Consider the following 17,151-nt stretch of genomic DNA (forward strand, 5'->3'; position numbering starts at 1 on the left):
TTGCATTTGCCTGAAAGTCAGGGTGTGTGTATAGAGTTTTGTACTCCATGTCAGACCTGGAGCAGACTTGCCAATCTTTGAGGTTTGCGACTTTTTTGGCCTACATGCGACTTTCGGACACATAAATTCGTTACCACTGCAAAGTGAAAACTGAAATTTGCTTAGGTAAGGTTATTTGTAACTGTTTGCTTGCCCACAAAGGTGACACAAAAAAGTGCTTAGGCGCACATTCAACTTTTTGTGAGCGTGGAGTAAGCAAAAAAAAAGGCTCTAAAAACCTTGATAAATGTCCCTCATTGTTATTGAATGATTTACTTTACAGAAAAGAGGCACAACTTTTTGTAATCCTAACACCAAGACCAAGATCATGACCTCAATCGCTGCCAGAAGTCCCACCTGAGAGGTTACTTTTTGCCATAGTCTGCTTTACCCTAAAGGCTACATAAATGTTGATGTTGTGAAAAGGACGCAGGAACTTTGTCACATGTATGATTGTAATACCCTAAGATTCAGCAATTTTTACAGTTATTGAAAAAGTTACAGGCCAAGTAATTCAAAAGTACTTTCCTATCCTACTAGTGTGGGCTCCCCACTCTGGCTTTCACCTCAGACTTTCTGATCTGGCAACTTACATTAATATGGCTGCCAGACTGCTCATCCCTCTGCACTGGTGGTCCTTGGAGCCTCCTACTCTGCAGTAATAGAAAGACAAAATAGATTACCTCTACCATGTAGAAGAACTGGTTAGTTTGATGCTGTACCAGCCCTTCTTCTAGTGTTGGACACTTGGAAGACCAATCTTTTTTGACTACATTAGTCTGATGTGATTCTTTGCTTCCTACTTTTGTTGTGTCTTAATTTTTTGACTGGTGTTCCTCTTCCCCTCCCACCCTTATATGGCCAGTGGTGGATCCATGGTGGATGGGGGGGGGGGGGGGGGCAACGGGGCAATTGCCCCCCCCTCCCAGATTAATTTCCCCCGTCACATTAGGGACATCCATGTGTCCCAAAAGATCTTTTCGGGACACAAGGATGTCCGGGTTACCTTTCTGCAACCCCACATTAACTTTAAAAATGCAGGGGCCGCCAGGAGGTAGAGCACACAGGGATGTCATCCCGTGCGTGCACCCATAGAAACAGAGCAGAGCGGAGCAGCTAGGAGGAGGACGCTCACATGGTAAGTTACCAGCGGCACGTCATCTTCAGTGCTCCGACCACCGGTCCCGGGACCCACTGCTATGGCCTATAGGCCATAGCAGTAGATCATGATCTGGAGGAGCCGTGGTCAGAGCACTGAAGTGGGGCAGAACACAGACATACAGCTTCACACTGTATATGGCTGAAGGCTGTATGTCTGTGGGGGCCACTGCCTACCAAATGTGTGGGGAACCATACTGCCAACCTAATGTGGGGGAAATATACTGCCAACCTAATGTAGGAGGAACTATACTGCCAGCCTAATGTGGGGGGAACTACATGGCCAACTTAATATGGGGGGAACTATACTGCCAACCTAATGTGGGGGAACGACTAACGTGGGAGACAAATTAGCTGGCACTATCAGAACTAAGCCCAGAGGAAAAACGGAGAATACAGCAAAACAGGGTCCAGACCATTAAGACCTGCAGCGGTGGTGCTCAGCCCAACAGACGGCAAAGCTTTAGCTGAAAAGCAATGAAAAGAGGTGACACTCAGCATGCAGGGAACTTCTTTATTCACTCGGCGGTGACATCAAGCGGGTAACAGGCGGAGGAGTGGGGTGGAGGAGGGGTAACCGGAACAAATTGCTTTGTGCACGCTGCGCACTTCCTCTAGCCGGATGTGACTAATGTGGGGGGAACTATATTGCTGACCTAATGTGGGGGAACTATGCTGACAACCTAATGTGGGGGGAACTATGCTGACAACCTAGTGTGGGGGGAACTATGCTGCCTACCTAGTGTGGGGGAACTATGCTGCATACTTAAAGAGGTACTCCACTGCCCCAGCGTACGGAACATTTTGTTCCAAACTTTTGGTGTGAACTGCGGGGGTTGTGACTTCTAGTTAAGCTTGTATTACCGAAACTGTACATACTTAAGTCTTAAACCCTGTATATATGGAACTTTCTGTATTTATGTTCATCATACATTTTTTTTCTTGTGGTCCACTGGGGTGCCACGGGTCCTAATGACTTCTTTATTTTTCATTGTCGAGTGTGCATGTTTGTATTTATGTTATTTTATATCATTAGGTTAACAGGTTAAGTCACAGAAATATGAAATAGTAGTAACACAGCATGTTAAAATGGGTAAAAACAGATAAAGGATACAATGAGAATTCTACACAGACATACGTAAAATAAAGCATCACAGCAGACAAAGTCATAGACATGGACGCCTGAGGCATGAATATACCTGCCATGTACCCTGTCACAGGCCAACCACTTGACACCTCTATTGTGACTTAACCTGTATACCATTTATCACCTGTCATTGCTACCACCAGTATCTTTTGCATATGTATCCAAAGTGCCTAATTTCACTCCTTTCTTCTTGTTTTCATCAATTGTTTGTTTTTGATATTTAACTTGTTAAGGACGCAGGGCGTACAGGTATGCCCTTAATCCCGAGTCCTTAAGGACTCAGGGCGTACCTGTGCATCCTGAGTCCCGTTACTCGGGTTTAAACCGTTGTCCCAAGCGGAGAACACTTCAAATCCCCTGGGTCCTCACTGTTATCAGCAGCCAAGACCCAGGGTTAATGCTGGGCACGGCCGATCAGGCCGATGCCCGGCATTAACCCTTTAGACGTCTAAAATGAAAGTGTCCCAGCAGCTCAGCGGACTATCGTGATAAAATCGCGATGTTCCGATCAGCTGAGAGGACAGCGGGAGGGTGCTCACCATCCTCCTCGCTGTCCAATTGGCGATCTACTGCTCCATGCCAGGAGCCGCAGAGCACCGAGAACACTGAACAATGCTTGGCTATGGCATAGCATTGTAAAAATTTGAATCGCCCGGCTTTTCCTATTTTTCAAATAAAATAATTTAGTAAAAAAAAAATCATATGGGATACCACCGCTTGTGTAAATATCCGAACTATTAAAATATAAGGTTCACTAAACCATATGGTCGATGGGGCACACATAAAAAAAATACCAAAGTCCAAAATTGGGCATTTTTGGTTACTTCATATACCACAAAAAAACGTAATAAAAAGTGATCAAAAATGGTACCAATAAAAACGTCATATCAAGGCGCAAAAAATGAGCACTCATAGCACCATATACGGAAAAAATAAAAAAGTTATAGGTGTCAGAAGATGACAATTTTAAACATCCTAATTTTGGTCCATGTGCTTAGGATTTTTTAGGAAGCAGTAAAATAAAATAAAACCTACATAAATTAGCTATCCATGTAACCGAATGGACCTACAGAATAAAGATAAGGTGTTATTTTTGCCGAAAAGTGCACTGCATAGAAACTGAAGCCCTAAAAAGTAGCACAATGGCGTTTTTTTTTTCATTTCACCCCACAAATAAAAAAAATTTTGTCACGCCGCAGATTATGTTATAAAATATGAGATGTCATTACAAAGTACAATTGGTGATGCAAAAAACAAGCCCTCATATGGGTCTGTACATGTTATGATTTTTAGAAGGTTAGGAGGAAAAAACAAAAGTGCAAAAACGAAGATTGCTTTGAGTCTTTAAGGTGAAAATGAGCTGAGACCCTAAGGGGTTAATACGTATGTTCATGTGTTTGTATTAACTTTTTGTAGCTGGTCCTCAGTTTGATTTTTATTATATGTCCTTTGCATCACTACTAGGGGTGACTGGCTCTCATACCTGATGTTTCCCCAGATCATCACACCAGCAGTTGGGGCATTGTATCGCCACACTCTAACCCAACCATCATTGGATCCCAAGCATAAATTGGATTTATCGCTAAAGATTATACGATTCCAAATTCCAGATTTCTCGTTCACAACACCACTATAAGGTTCTGCAAATAAGGTGATGGTGGCTGGCTATCAATGGCAGGACATGGAATGGGTGCAGTTTGATACCAAACTTCATTATGCTAAGCACCCTAAAATGGTTTGGGCAGAAACAGGGGAATTAATAAAGGTTCCACCAGTGTCTGGATGGTGGACAACCTGAGCTTCTTAAATAATGCTTTCTACTAGTGGTTTGTCTGGCCTGTTGAGAACTTGTTTGTTGTGTGTTCATTCCCTCACGTGACAACTGCTCACAACACTTTCTAACAGCTTAATCAGAAAGCCCTAGGTGGTGGGTAATTTGTCAAAGGTCCATCCTACTTCTCTCAGTCCAATGATGCACTCCCTCTTAAAGTCTGTCAACTGGGAAAATGTCTTTGAGTTCATCTTACAGGCATGTATACCAGTCAACTATCTCTCCCCATGAGGTATACTTTACCTAATAGTAGCCTATAAGCCTTTTTTATAGGGCAGCAGGGGAAGCACTTTTATAATAATTTCTAATCAGACCATGCCAAAATCTGCCCAAGACATAACTGCATGCTTTTTCAATGAAAATAATGTGTGTGACTTGCATGGACAGTGCAGATCCTCAGGAAACTCAGATGCAGGTAGGTACACAGTCTTCTTTACAGTACTCTCTTTACAGCACAGATCACATGCTAATGCTCAACCCCACTTCCTGTTTTCTAGCTTCCTGTGACTAGAGACAAATTTACTCTAACAACAATCAGTGAGCAGCAGATTGCAGTGAAGGGAGACACCTAGTGGCCAAGAATGTAGAGCAGTTTTTCTGGATGAGGAGTCATTTCTGGTAAATAAAGGGATTTACAAATAAGTTATCATGTTAAAGAATATTTAGGTTTTTAAGTTGAGCGAAATCTCATTCAAGTGAGCTTCCTGATCTAACCTAAACAGAAGATGGTTCGTCCCAAATGAAAAAATACTCTTACTAATGTCTCAAAGGAACAAAGTGGGCAGAGCTGATCTGTTATGCCTATGTGGACAGCACATGAATCAGCTAATACGCTCCCCCCCCCCCCTTAATACATTTGCCAATAAACATTTTCCTTTCCACATAATCTTAATGCTGACTTCTGACAGCGATTTCTACAATCTGTTAGGGCTTATGCATTTGATATAACTGGAAAACAAGTATGAGACTACAAGGGGATAACAGCTTAAAAAGCTTTGTTAATCCTGTCTCAGCCGTATCACAGTTGTGTATAGGACCACATTTTTAGAAAGAACATTTGAAATAAAATTGGATATTGAAATAAAATTCTCTGGAATCATTTGATTTAATTTTGCAAAATGTAATACATTTTTCTTCTATGGAGCAACCAAATGTATCTATCACATGCTTAACTACATGCTACTCTCTTTCCATTAGGTGACAGTATGCATGTGCCATTATTTTCTGCCCATTAAGCTCATTAAATTGTGTGCAATAAATATATTGCTAGCGTCATGTTTTATGTGTTATGAGGGCTGTTAGGTGACCTCGTTGCATGCGAGGCATGCCCTGACTCAGTCGACCTGCAAAATTCCCATTGCTATTCTAGCAGCAAATAATATGCTGTCCCGAGCCTTATTATACATGATTTATGAAGGCAAAAATCAAGGGGGAGATGTATAAAGCAAAATGCCATGTTTTTTTTTTTCTTTTCTAAAATATAACACACAGCAACTGTGAGAACTTTGTGTACACGAACTGAGAATGAAACCATCTCGTTCCCTATAAAAGGAGCATGATTTTAGGCATATAAATATGTTATTTATCCTCTGACTGCATAAGAGCTACTTAATAGAACCCCAGTTTTGGCTCCCACTTGTTCTGGAAATAATTCAGTCATTTTCATTATATTTTACAATCTGCCTTCAAAAGGACCACATCTTATACAATAAACCATACCTTAACCCATCCATTGAAGTTAAATACACTTAAAAAATAAGTAATATAGATAAAAAAAATATATTATTGTAACATTGTTTATTAAAGATACAGAATAATAGCACAACATTTTTATTTCACCAGTGCCGGCATCAGCACCTAAAATTTTTTATGCAAGCACCAGGAAAGCCCCTTTACATATGCCAATAGCTGCACACTAGCAAGCGCTGATCTTGTTGATTGATAGTTGTTTAATTTCATTGTTGCTGACAGGATATTCCTCATTCACATAGGGGATGTGCGGGCGATAATTATATGAATGGACGCAAAAAAGTCGGAATCAGTCAACAAACATTAATTTTCTCATTCCACAGCTAACCTCTGGCCCTTTTATATGGGCCAGTTTTGGGGAATAAGCATTCCTATGGATGCTTATTTGGCCAATAATTGGCCTGTGTAAAAAAAAAAAAAAAAACAATTAAAGGAGTTATCCCGGTTGTAAAAAACAAAAACAAAAAAAACCCTGCTTAGGTTTCAGTCGGCACCTTGGTCTTCCTTTTAGAGCAGACAGCATTATGGTTCCCATTCCTGAGCTGTGATACCAGGAATATGGCACATGATTGCTGGGATTGCTGGTTGGTTGCAGAAGTCACATGTCATCTGCTACAAAAGGAAGACCAGGTGAGTAACTAGTGGTTTATTCATTTATCTCATTAAAGGGGTACTTCGGTGGAAAACTTTTTTTTTTTTTTAATTAACTGGTGCCAGAAAGTTAAACAGATTTGTAAATTGGAAAAAAGTAGAAAAACGCCAGCATGGCTGAATAAAATCTTCAAAGCTTTATTCAGGAATCCTCGTTAAAAACCTTCATGGTGGCAGAAAGACATGGACGCATACAAAAATAGAAAATATTGCACATAGAAAAACGGTCCCAGACAGTGGCTGACGCGTTTTAGGTTGCTACACCCTTACTCATCAACCTGAAACGCTTCAGCAACTGTCTGGGACCGTTTTTCTATGTGCAATATTTTCTATTTTTGTATGTGTCCATGTCTTTCTGCCACCATGAAGGTTTTTTACGAGGATTCGTGAATAAGGCTTTGAAGATTTTATTCAGCCGTGCTGGCGTTTTTCTACTTTTGTCTACATCCGTCTGGAGGTAGCCGTGCACGCCCCAGGTGAGCTGAGATTTCTCCCCTTTTTTTGTTCTAGATTCCTTAAATGACTTCTATTAAAAAATCTTAATCCTTCCAGTACTTATTAGCTGCTGAATACTACAGAGGAAATTATTTTCTTTTTGGAACACAGAGCTCTCTGCTGAATCACGAGCACAGTGCTTTCTGCTGACATCTCTGTCCATTTTAAGAACTGTCCAGAGTAGGAGAAAATTCCCAGAGCAAACATATGCTGCTCTGGACAGTCCCCAAAATGGACAGAGATGACAGCAGAGAGCACTGTGCTCATGATGTCAGCAGAGAGCTCTGTGTTAAAAAAAGAATAGAATTTCCTCTGTAGTTTTCAGCAGCTAATAAGTACTGGAAGGATTACATTTTTTTAATAGAAGTAATTTACAAATCTGTTTAACTTTCTGTCACCAGTTGGTTTAAAAAAAAAAAAAAGTTTTCCCCCGGAGTACCCCTTTAATTGACCTTTAAAATTTATTTTACAACCTGGAAAACCCCTATAAGGTTAGTATATACAGGGGGATGTCTGATTCTGTCACCTAAAGGTACCAGAAGTAATCTTAGCATATTAGGAAGAACCAGGTTGTAAAATGCATAGAGTTTTTTTTGTCTCATCTCTTTATTTTATGTTTTTCTTCTTATAGGTGGCCACTGCTGTTTTACATTAGGCAGAGGCAGCTACACCACCTTTTTCTAATTACAACTCACTGCACTGTGGAAAGGATTTCCTTCAAAAAAGAAATAGGCACTACAGATGCAAGCACAGGAGACTACAAGAATATTCAAGGTAACTGATAAAGGTATGCTGTATTATTATTTCATCATCTGTGCATTTCATAACCAAGCTCTATGATCACCCTTAAAGGGATAGTGCCAACCTGTATCAATCTTACCATTTTTGGCTCTCCATATGGGTAAGGGCACATGAAGAGCTGATGGAATGGGTATACATATTATTTGTGATGTTATTATTGCGTGCTTCAAAGTCCTGTTCTTTTGACATTGACTCTTTAGGTGCATAATCATGAATTAAAAAGTCACATACAAATAAAGCAATCTTTCTTTCAAAGTATCTATTGCAACAATATATATGAGGAAGAGTTATGAAACCAGACAATCCATTTAGACTGTGATGTTTTTTAACATAGGTTAAATACATTCACAAATACTGTTAAATGCCGTCTTTACCTAACCATCCCAGGAAATGAACTACTAAACAGACAGTTGTTTAGATTATACGATGCATTAACTACTGTGAATCTGAAGACAGTGGAAAATGGGAAGGGAGGTATTGTCACACATTAGATCTCTTTTGATTCTGGCTTCTTATCATTTCAATCTTTTTCTCCAGCCGTTCAGCCCATTCATTCCGAAGCCTAGGATTAGAAAAAGAATAGAAAATGTTGTTAAATTTGTAGAGGAATAAATTAAAGGGATTATCCAGGAAAAAACTTTATATATATATATATATATATATATATATATATATATATATATATATATGTATATATAGCTAGAAAGTTAAACAGATTTGTAAATTACTTCTATTTAAAAATCTTAATCCTTCCAATAGTTATCAACTGCTGAAGTTGAGTTGTTCTTTTCTGTCTAAGTACTCTCTGATGACAGGTGTCTTGGGAACTGTCAAGAGTAGAAGCAAATCCCCATAGCAAATCTCTTCTACTCTGTGCAGTTCCCGAGACAAGCAGAAATGTCAGCAGAGAGCACAATGGTCAGACAGAAAAGAGCAACTCAAATTCAGCAGCTGATAATTATTGGGAAAATTAAGATTTTTTAATAGAAGTAATTTACAAATCTGTTTAACTTTCTGGCGCCAGTTGATATATAAATAAAAAACAATTTTTTTCCTGGAATACCCCTTTAAGTTTAACCATTTAACTTTGTGTATTATTTTCATATATGCATATTAATTGCGGATCTGACTGCAGGACACCCCCTCACCCCCTGAATATCTTGACAATGAGAGTCCTGATTCTCCTGTTTAAATGGAGAATTGTTTACATGGAGGTACTCTATTTATTGTCTATCGCAGTGTTTCCCAAGTGCAGTCCCCAGGCACACCCAATAAGTCATGATTTGAGGATATCCCATACAGGGAACACTTGTGGTGATGCCTGATGCACTGACCATAATAATATCACTTGTGAAAGACTTGAGATCCTGAAAACATAGCCTATCAGGGGGAACTTGATGACTATGCTTGGGAAACACAGGTCTCTTGGATTGCCAGAAATAAAGTGTTTTTCTCAGCTATCTCCTGCAGTTCTATAGACAGTGAATGGAGTGGTCACTTCATTTAGACAAATGTAATAGAAAGTAGGGATCGACCGATATCGTTTTTTTAGGGCCGATACCGATAATCAGTGGAGGTTAGGGCCAATAGTCGATAACTTATACCGATATTCTGGTATAAGTTATCGGCTATTTATCCCCCCTCGACACCGCTGCAGAGCATTGATTTAAAGCGGGCGCTTTAAATCAATGCACTGCAGTGGCTTTTGCGGTGCCATAGGCCGCCGCCGCCGCCACCCGCTTCTCTCCCCCTGCCTGTCCGGGGGTCCTGAGACCTATCACCGCCACCGCTCCCCCCGCCGCGCCGCACCGCACCGCGACTGCTGCCACCGCCGCACCGCACCCCGACCCGCCACGCCCCACCGCACCAGCCCCATTGCCTCCCCCATCCCCGGTTTTATAATTACCTGTTCCCGGGGTCCACTCCACATCTGGCTCCGGTGGCGTCCTCCTGAACTGTCACTGTGCGAACTGACGGTGACGTCACGTCGCGCATGTCACGTCACTCATCATTGCGCACAGCGTAACGCAAGACGCAGCAGGAGCAAGAAGTAGCGTGGGCTCCGGGAACAGGTAATTATAAAACCGGGGATGGGGGAGGCAATGGTGCCGGGGCATTGGGGGGTGCGACGCGTTGCGGCGTCGCGGGGCGGTGCCGGGGGCGGGGCATTATCGTCTTATGGGCAAGGTAATTGCCGATACCGATATTGCCCAAAATCGTGATTATCGGCCGATAATATCGGCCATACCGATAATCGGTCGATCCCTAATAGAAAGTAGTTTCACAAACAAATACAACACTCTGTAACAATCCTCTCCAGGCACATAAAATAGACATTTGATGACCTTGCTGCACTTGACTTGCGATGGAACTCATTCTGCCTTTTTTGTTTGATGTCTAAACAGTTGGATATGTTCTTGAAGGATCAACCAGTATGTTCAGAAGGACTGAGCTCACTTTTATCAAAATAAAAATCCCTATGTATTTTGCTGTTCACAAAGTAGTATTATCCAAGATGTAGAATGTACAGTTATATAATTCTACTTTATACTATACTATTCCAGTTTTCAGGTTCCTCTCATTCAAATATTGGGCTAGGACTGAATGGTGTCTAGTGAGCAATGTACAAATAAGTTGCAGGCAGTTGCATCATATGTGTTGTTTTTCAAGGTGAGTGGCTGGTTTAGGATACTGGTGTATCCTAGCTGTACATAGCGAACTATAAAGAGCTTTTCTATTACTCCTAACCACTGCACTCTCTGTGCATCTTTTGGTATGTGCTAAGATGTATTGTAGACATTACAGTCACTAATGTTTGATAAATAAAGAACATGAGCTAGGTCTGACAAAAAATAATGTTTATCCATCTGTGGTCTCATTCCCATCACAATTTGTTCTTTAGCTATTTGTTTAAATAGGAATCCTGTCAAATATAGGAGTTGACTACATTAAGACCAGAAAAGTAAATGGGGTGGTGTTAGTTAACATAAACAACAGCCCCCTATATTGACATGATTCTGACATATATGTATAGCATAAGTGCAAATCTTAAGATGGCCCTACCCTTCGGCCCCCTTGAACTTTTCAACCTTTTGCCACATTTCAGGCTTCAAACATAAAGATATAAAACTGTAATTTTTTGTGAAGAATCAACAACAAGTGGGACACAATCATGAAGTGGAACAAAATGTATTGGATATTTCAAACTTTGTTAACAAATAAAAAACTGAAAAATTGGGCGTGCAAAATTATTCAGCCCCTTTACTTTCAGTGCAACAAACTCTCTCCAGAAGTTCAGTGAGGATCTGTGAATGATCCATTGTTGACCTAAATGACTAATGATGATAAATAGAATCCACCTGTGTGCAATCAAGTCTCCGTATAAATGCACCTACACTGTGATAGTCTCAGAGGTCCGTTTAAAGCGCAGAGAGCATCATGAAGAACAAGGAACACACCAGTCAGGTCCAAGATAATGTTGTGGAGAAGTTTCAAGCTGGATTTGGATACAAAAAGATTTCCCAAGCTTTAAACATCCAAAGGAGCACTGTGCAAGCGATAATATTGAAATGGAAGGAGTATCAGACCACTGCAAATCTATGAAGTCCTGGCCGTCCTTCTCAACTTTCAGCTCATACAAGGAGAAGACTGATCAGAGATGCAGCCAAGAGGCCCATGATCACTCTGGATGATCTACAGCTGAGGTGGGAGACTCTGTCCATAGGACAATAATCAGTCGTATACTGCACAAATCTGGCCTTTATGGAAGAGTGGCAAAAAGAAAGCCATTTCTTAAAGATATCCATAAAAAGTGTTGTTTAAAGTTTGTTACAAGCCACCTGGGAGACAAACCAAACATGTGGAAGAAGGTGCTCCGGTCAGATGAAACCAAAATCAAACTTTTAGGCAACAATGCAAAACGTTATGTTTGGTGTAAAAGCAACACAGCTCATCACCCTGAACACACCATCCACACTGTCAAACATGGTGGTGGCAGCATCATGGTTTGGGCCTGCTTTTCTTCAGCAGGGACAGGGAAGATGGTTAAAATTGATGGGATGGAGCCAAATACAAGACCATTCTGGAAGAAAACCTGCAAAAGACCTGAGACTGGTACAGAGATTTGTCTTCCAACAAGACAATGATCCAAAACATAAAGCAAAATCTACAATGGAATGGTTCACAAATAAACATATCCAGGTGTTAGAATGGCCAAGTCAAAGTCCATACCTGAATCCAATCGAGAATCTGTGGAAAGAACTGAAAACTGCTGTTCACAAACGCTCTCCATCCAACCTCACTGAGCTCGAGCTGTTTTGCAAGGAGGAGTGGGCAAAAATTTCAGTCTCTCAATGTGCAAAACAGAGACATACCCCAAGCGACTTACAGCTGTAATCACAGCAAAAGGTGGCGCTACAAAGTATTAACTTAAGGGGGCTGAATAATTCTGCACGCCCAATTTTTCAGTTTTTTATTTGTTAAAAAAGTTTGAAATCTCCAATAAATTTTGTTCCACTTCATGATTGTGTCCCACTTGTTGTTGATTCTTCACAAAAAAAATACAGTTTTATATCTTTATGTTTGAAGCCTGAAATGTGGCAAAAGGTCGAAAAGTTCAAGGGGGCCGAATACTTTCACTATGTACTGTATGTATATATATATATATATATATGTATATATATATATATATATATACAGAATGCCTCCAATGTTTGTCCAGATACAACCAAACAGCATTGGTTTGCGGAAAGGTCCAAAAGTTCTCAACCCGGGAACTTTACTCATTAACAAGCAAGGCAATTTTTATTGTTGGGTTTTTGTGTTCTCTCCTAGATTTCTAAAAGTAATTATTCTTTTCCATCCATCCACAGATCCTTATGAGGGCTTGCTTTTTGTGGGACCAATTGTACTTATGATTTAACATACAGTATAAGATATTTGTGCAGTAAACTTAAAAAAAAAGTTATCTTGATTCAGTAAGTCAGTATGGTTACAGTGGTTCCCATAATAAATAGCTTCAGTTTTATTTAACTACTTTTAGGGGTATTTGTAGTAGAAATGATTCAATTGCATGTACAGGTCAATGTATTACTATAGTATTACATTGATCCATCAGATCAGCACTGCATTGTTACGGCCTGCTAGAAGCAGACTATAGCAATAAATAGGTCGTGGCAGCCACAGAGCAAAGTAGCAAGGAACCTTGGTGTATGGATTGGGCTTTTACTAGTAGAACAAGTTTCATTGCATCATTTGCTCTTTTCTATTAATACAGGATGTAAGATTTCTAACCATTTTAATATATATAATAGAGTGTAAATAAAAGTTTGGTGCATCTATCATATCAGCTCTGATCTCGAATATAAGACAAATGTCATCGTTAGGAATTAAGTACTGTTTATTATGCTATAGTAGTCGCTAGTCTCGCTTTCTGATTTTTCTTTAAGCCAAAACCTGTCATGAGTAATATCCCAATTAAATAAGAATAGCTCACCCTTGAGAATGTGGTTGGTATATAATCTTAATTTTGACACTATTTGCAGACCTGTGGTTTCTATAACTAGTAACATTTCTGCATTGTGACACTTAGAACACCTAAAGCAGCAGTTGGTTCTTTTTGACTGAACAAAGTAAGGTCTACTGTTTGACTATTTATAGATAGATTTCATCTGATTGTACGTTCTGTTATAACGCCTTGATACATTTTTCTCATATTTAAAAAACTAAGATATTAGAGGTAGATGTAAAACTCAACAATCAAATTTTGCTTAAATCGGTCAAGCATAAGGAGATGACTAGCCCCTAGATACATTCTAGATAGTACATCATAAGTATATCCAAAAAAGCCATGCTGTTTAAAGGGGTTATCCAGGAAAATTTTTTTTTTACATATCAACTGGCTCCAGAAAGTTAAACAGATTTGTAATTGTGATTAAAAAATCTTAATCCTTTCAGTACTTATGAGCTGCTGAAGTTGAGTTGTTCTTTTCTGTCTCAGTGCTCTCTGATGACACCTGTCTCGAGAACTGTCCAGAGTAGAAACAAATCCCCATAGCAAACCTCTTCTACTCTGTGCAGTTCCCAGACAGAAATGAACCACTCAACTTCAGCAGCTGATAACTACTGGAAGGATTAAGATTTTTTTAACAGAAGTAATTTACTAATATGTTTAACTTTCTGGAGCCAGTTGATATATAAAAAAAAAAGTTTTTTCCTGGAATACCCCTTTAAGTCCGTTTTACAAAATGTGTGCATACAATGGGGCAAAAAAGTATTTAGTCAGTCACCAATTGTACAAGTTTTCCCACTTAAAAAGATGAGAGAGGCCTGTAATTTTCTTCATATGTATACCTCAACTATGAGAGACATAATGAGAAAATAAATCTATAAAACCCCATTGCCTCATTTTTAAAGAATTTATTTGCAAATTATGGTGGAAAATAAGTATTTGGTCACCTATAAGCAAGATTTATGGCTCTCACAGACCTGTAACTTCTTCTTTAAGGTTGGATTTCCACTTGTTTTTTGGGGGGAAAAAGGGCAAGAAAAACACCAATTCTGCCACATGACGTTTTTTCGGCCAAAAAACGCTGCAGTCAGATGTAAGTCAATGAGAAATTGCAAAATTCTTTTTCCACTTAGCGTTTTTCCGTTTGGCATTATTTTTTTTATCCTTTTGGTGTTTTTTTCTCTCTTTTTTTGGCATTTTTTAGCTCCTTGGCGGTTTTGCAAAATCGCAGCATGTTGAGCCTATAGCGTTTTTTCAGGCGGCTTTTATTCTTTTTTGGAAATTAGAGATACCTTTTTTAATAACATTTCGATAGGGTACCATAAAAAAAACTATAAAAAAGATACAGTAGTGATGGAAAAAATTGTATTTAACGAAATTTATCTTTTTTTTAACCAAATTTTTATTAATTTTTAAACAGGGATCAATTTATGTGTGCGGGCAGGGCACTAAAAATATAGCCAACAATGACAAAAATGTAGTGTGTGTTTGTGTTTTTCACTTTTTTTCTTTATTTTTTAGGTGTTACTACTACTCCCAGCATGGAACACACTGTTCCATGATGGGAGTAGTAGTACCTGTTGTCACGGTTCGGCTGGCAGGAGGTGGATCCTCTGTGCCAGAGAGGGATTGGCGTGGACCGTGCTAGTGGACCGGTTCTAAGTTACTACTGGTATTCACCAGAGCCCGCCGCAAAGCGGGATGGTCTTGCAGCGGCGGTAGTAACCAGGTCGTATCCACTAGCAACGGCTCAACCTCTCTGACTGCTGAAGATAGACGCGGTACAAGGGAGTAGACAAGAGCAAGGTCGGACGTAGCAGAAGGTCGGGGCAGGCAGCAAGGATCGTAGTCAGGGGCAACGGCAGGAGGTCTGGAACACAGGCTAGGAACACACAAGGAAACGCTTTCACTGGCACGATGGCAACAAGATCCGGCGAGGGAGTGCAGGGGAAGTGAGGTATACATAGGGAGTGCACAGGTGAACACACTAATTAGACCAACTGCGCCAATCAGTGGCGCAGTGGCCCTTTAAATCGCAGAGACCCGGCGCGCGCGCCCTAGGGAGCGGGGCCGCGCGCGCCGGGACAGGACCGACGGAGAGCGAGTCAGGTACGGGAGCCGGGGTGCGCATCGCGAGCGGGCGCCACCCGCATCGTGAATCGCATCCCGGCTGGGGGCGGTATCGCAGCGCACCCGGTCAGTAGATCTGACCGGGGCGCTGCAGTAGCGAGGATGTTGCGAGCGCTCCGGGGAGGAGCGGGGACCCGGAGCGCTCGGCGTAACAGTACCCCCCCCCCTTGGGTCTCCCCCTCTTCTTGGAGCCTGAGAACCTGAGGACCAGACTTTTGTCTAGGATGTTGTCCTCAGGTTCCCAGGATCTCTCTTCAGGACCACAGCCCTCCCAATCAACCAAAAAAAATTTTTTCCCTCTGACTATCTTGGAGGCCAGTATCTCCTTCATGGAGAAGATGTCAGAAGAACCGGAAACAGGAGTGGGAGAAACAAGTTTGGGAGAGAAACGGTTGATGATGAGTGGTTTAAGGAGAGAGACATGAAAGGCATTGGGAATACGAAGAGAAGGAGGAAGAAGAAGTTTGTAAGAGACAGGATTAATTTGGCACAAGATTTTGAAAGGACCCAGATAGCGTGGTCCCAGTTTGTAACTGGGGACACGGAAGCGGACATATTTAGCGGAGAGCCATACCTTGTCTCCGGGAGCAAAAATGGGGGAAGCTCTTCTTTTCTTATCGGCAAACTTTTTCATGCGAGATGAAGCCTGTAAAAGAGAATTTTGGGTCTCTTTCCATATGGTGGAAAGATCACGAGTCACTTCATCCACAGCGGGCAAACCAGAGGGCAAGGGAGTAGGGAGGGGGGGAAGAGGGTGACGGCCGTACACCACGAAAAATGGGGATTTAGCAGAAGATTCAGAGACTCTGAAGTTGTACGAGAATTCGGCCCATGGTAGAAGATCTGCCCAGTCATCCTGGCGGGAGGAAACAAAATGCCGTAAATAGTCACCCAGGACCTGGTTAATTCTTTCTACTTGCCCATTGGATTGAGGATGATAAGCAGAAGAGAAGTTTAATTTAATCTTGAGTTGTTTACAGAGAGCCCTCCAGAATTTTGACACGAATTGGACGCCTCTATCCGAGATGATCTGCGTGGGCAAACCGTGAAGACGAAAAATGTGTACAAAAAATTGTTTTGCCAACTGAGGCGCTGAAGGAAGACCAGGAAGAGGAATAAAATGTGCCATCTTGGAAAATCGATCAACGACCACCCAAACAACAGTGTTGCCACGGGATGGGGGTAAGTCTGTAATAAAGTCCATACCAATCAGAGACCAAGGCTGTTCGGGGACAGGCAGAGGATGAAGGAGACCAGCAGGCTTCTGGCAAGGAGTCTTATCCCGGGCACAGACAGTACAGGCCCGCACAAAATCAACAACATCCGTCTCCAGAGTCGGCCACCAATAGAAACGAGAGATGAGTTGCAAGGACTTTTTGATGCCCGCATGGCCTGCGAGGTGGGAGGAGTGACCCCATTTGAGAATCCCGAGACGTTGACGTGGAGAAACGAAGGTCTTCCCTGGAGGAGTTTGCCTGATGGAGACTGGAGAAGTGGAGATCAGACAGTCAGGAGGAATGATGTGTTGCGGAGAGACCTCTACTTCCGAGGCATCCGAGGAACGAGAGAGAGCATCGGCCCTAATGTTCTTGTCGGCAGGGCGAAAATGAATTTCAAAGTTAAAACGGGCAAAGAACAACG

At 41.3% G+C, this 17,151-nt stretch overlaps 1 protein-coding gene across 1 annotated transcript in view; it reads right to left on the reverse strand.

Moving 5' to 3' along the window:
• Positions 1 to 8,023: 8,023 nt before the first annotated feature.
• LOC130308040 (protein FAM240B-like) overlaps positions 8,024 to 17,151 on the reverse strand; it is a 90,655-nt gene continuing 81,527 nt past the window's right edge. Inside the window, exon 3 of the mRNA XM_056552213.1 lies at positions 8,024 to 8,433. Within this exon, the coding sequence (XP_056408188.1) occupies positions 8,352 to 8,433 (82 nt within the window). The 3' untranslated portion in view covers positions 8,024 to 8,351. The remainder of the gene's footprint in view (positions 8,434 to 17,151) is intronic.

The sequence above is a fragment of the Hyla sarda genome, chromosome 1, assembly GCF_029499605.1.
Source record: "Hyla sarda isolate aHylSar1 chromosome 1, aHylSar1.hap1, whole genome shotgun sequence".
NCBI lineage: Eukaryota > Metazoa > Chordata > Amphibia > Anura > Hylidae > Hyla > Hyla sarda.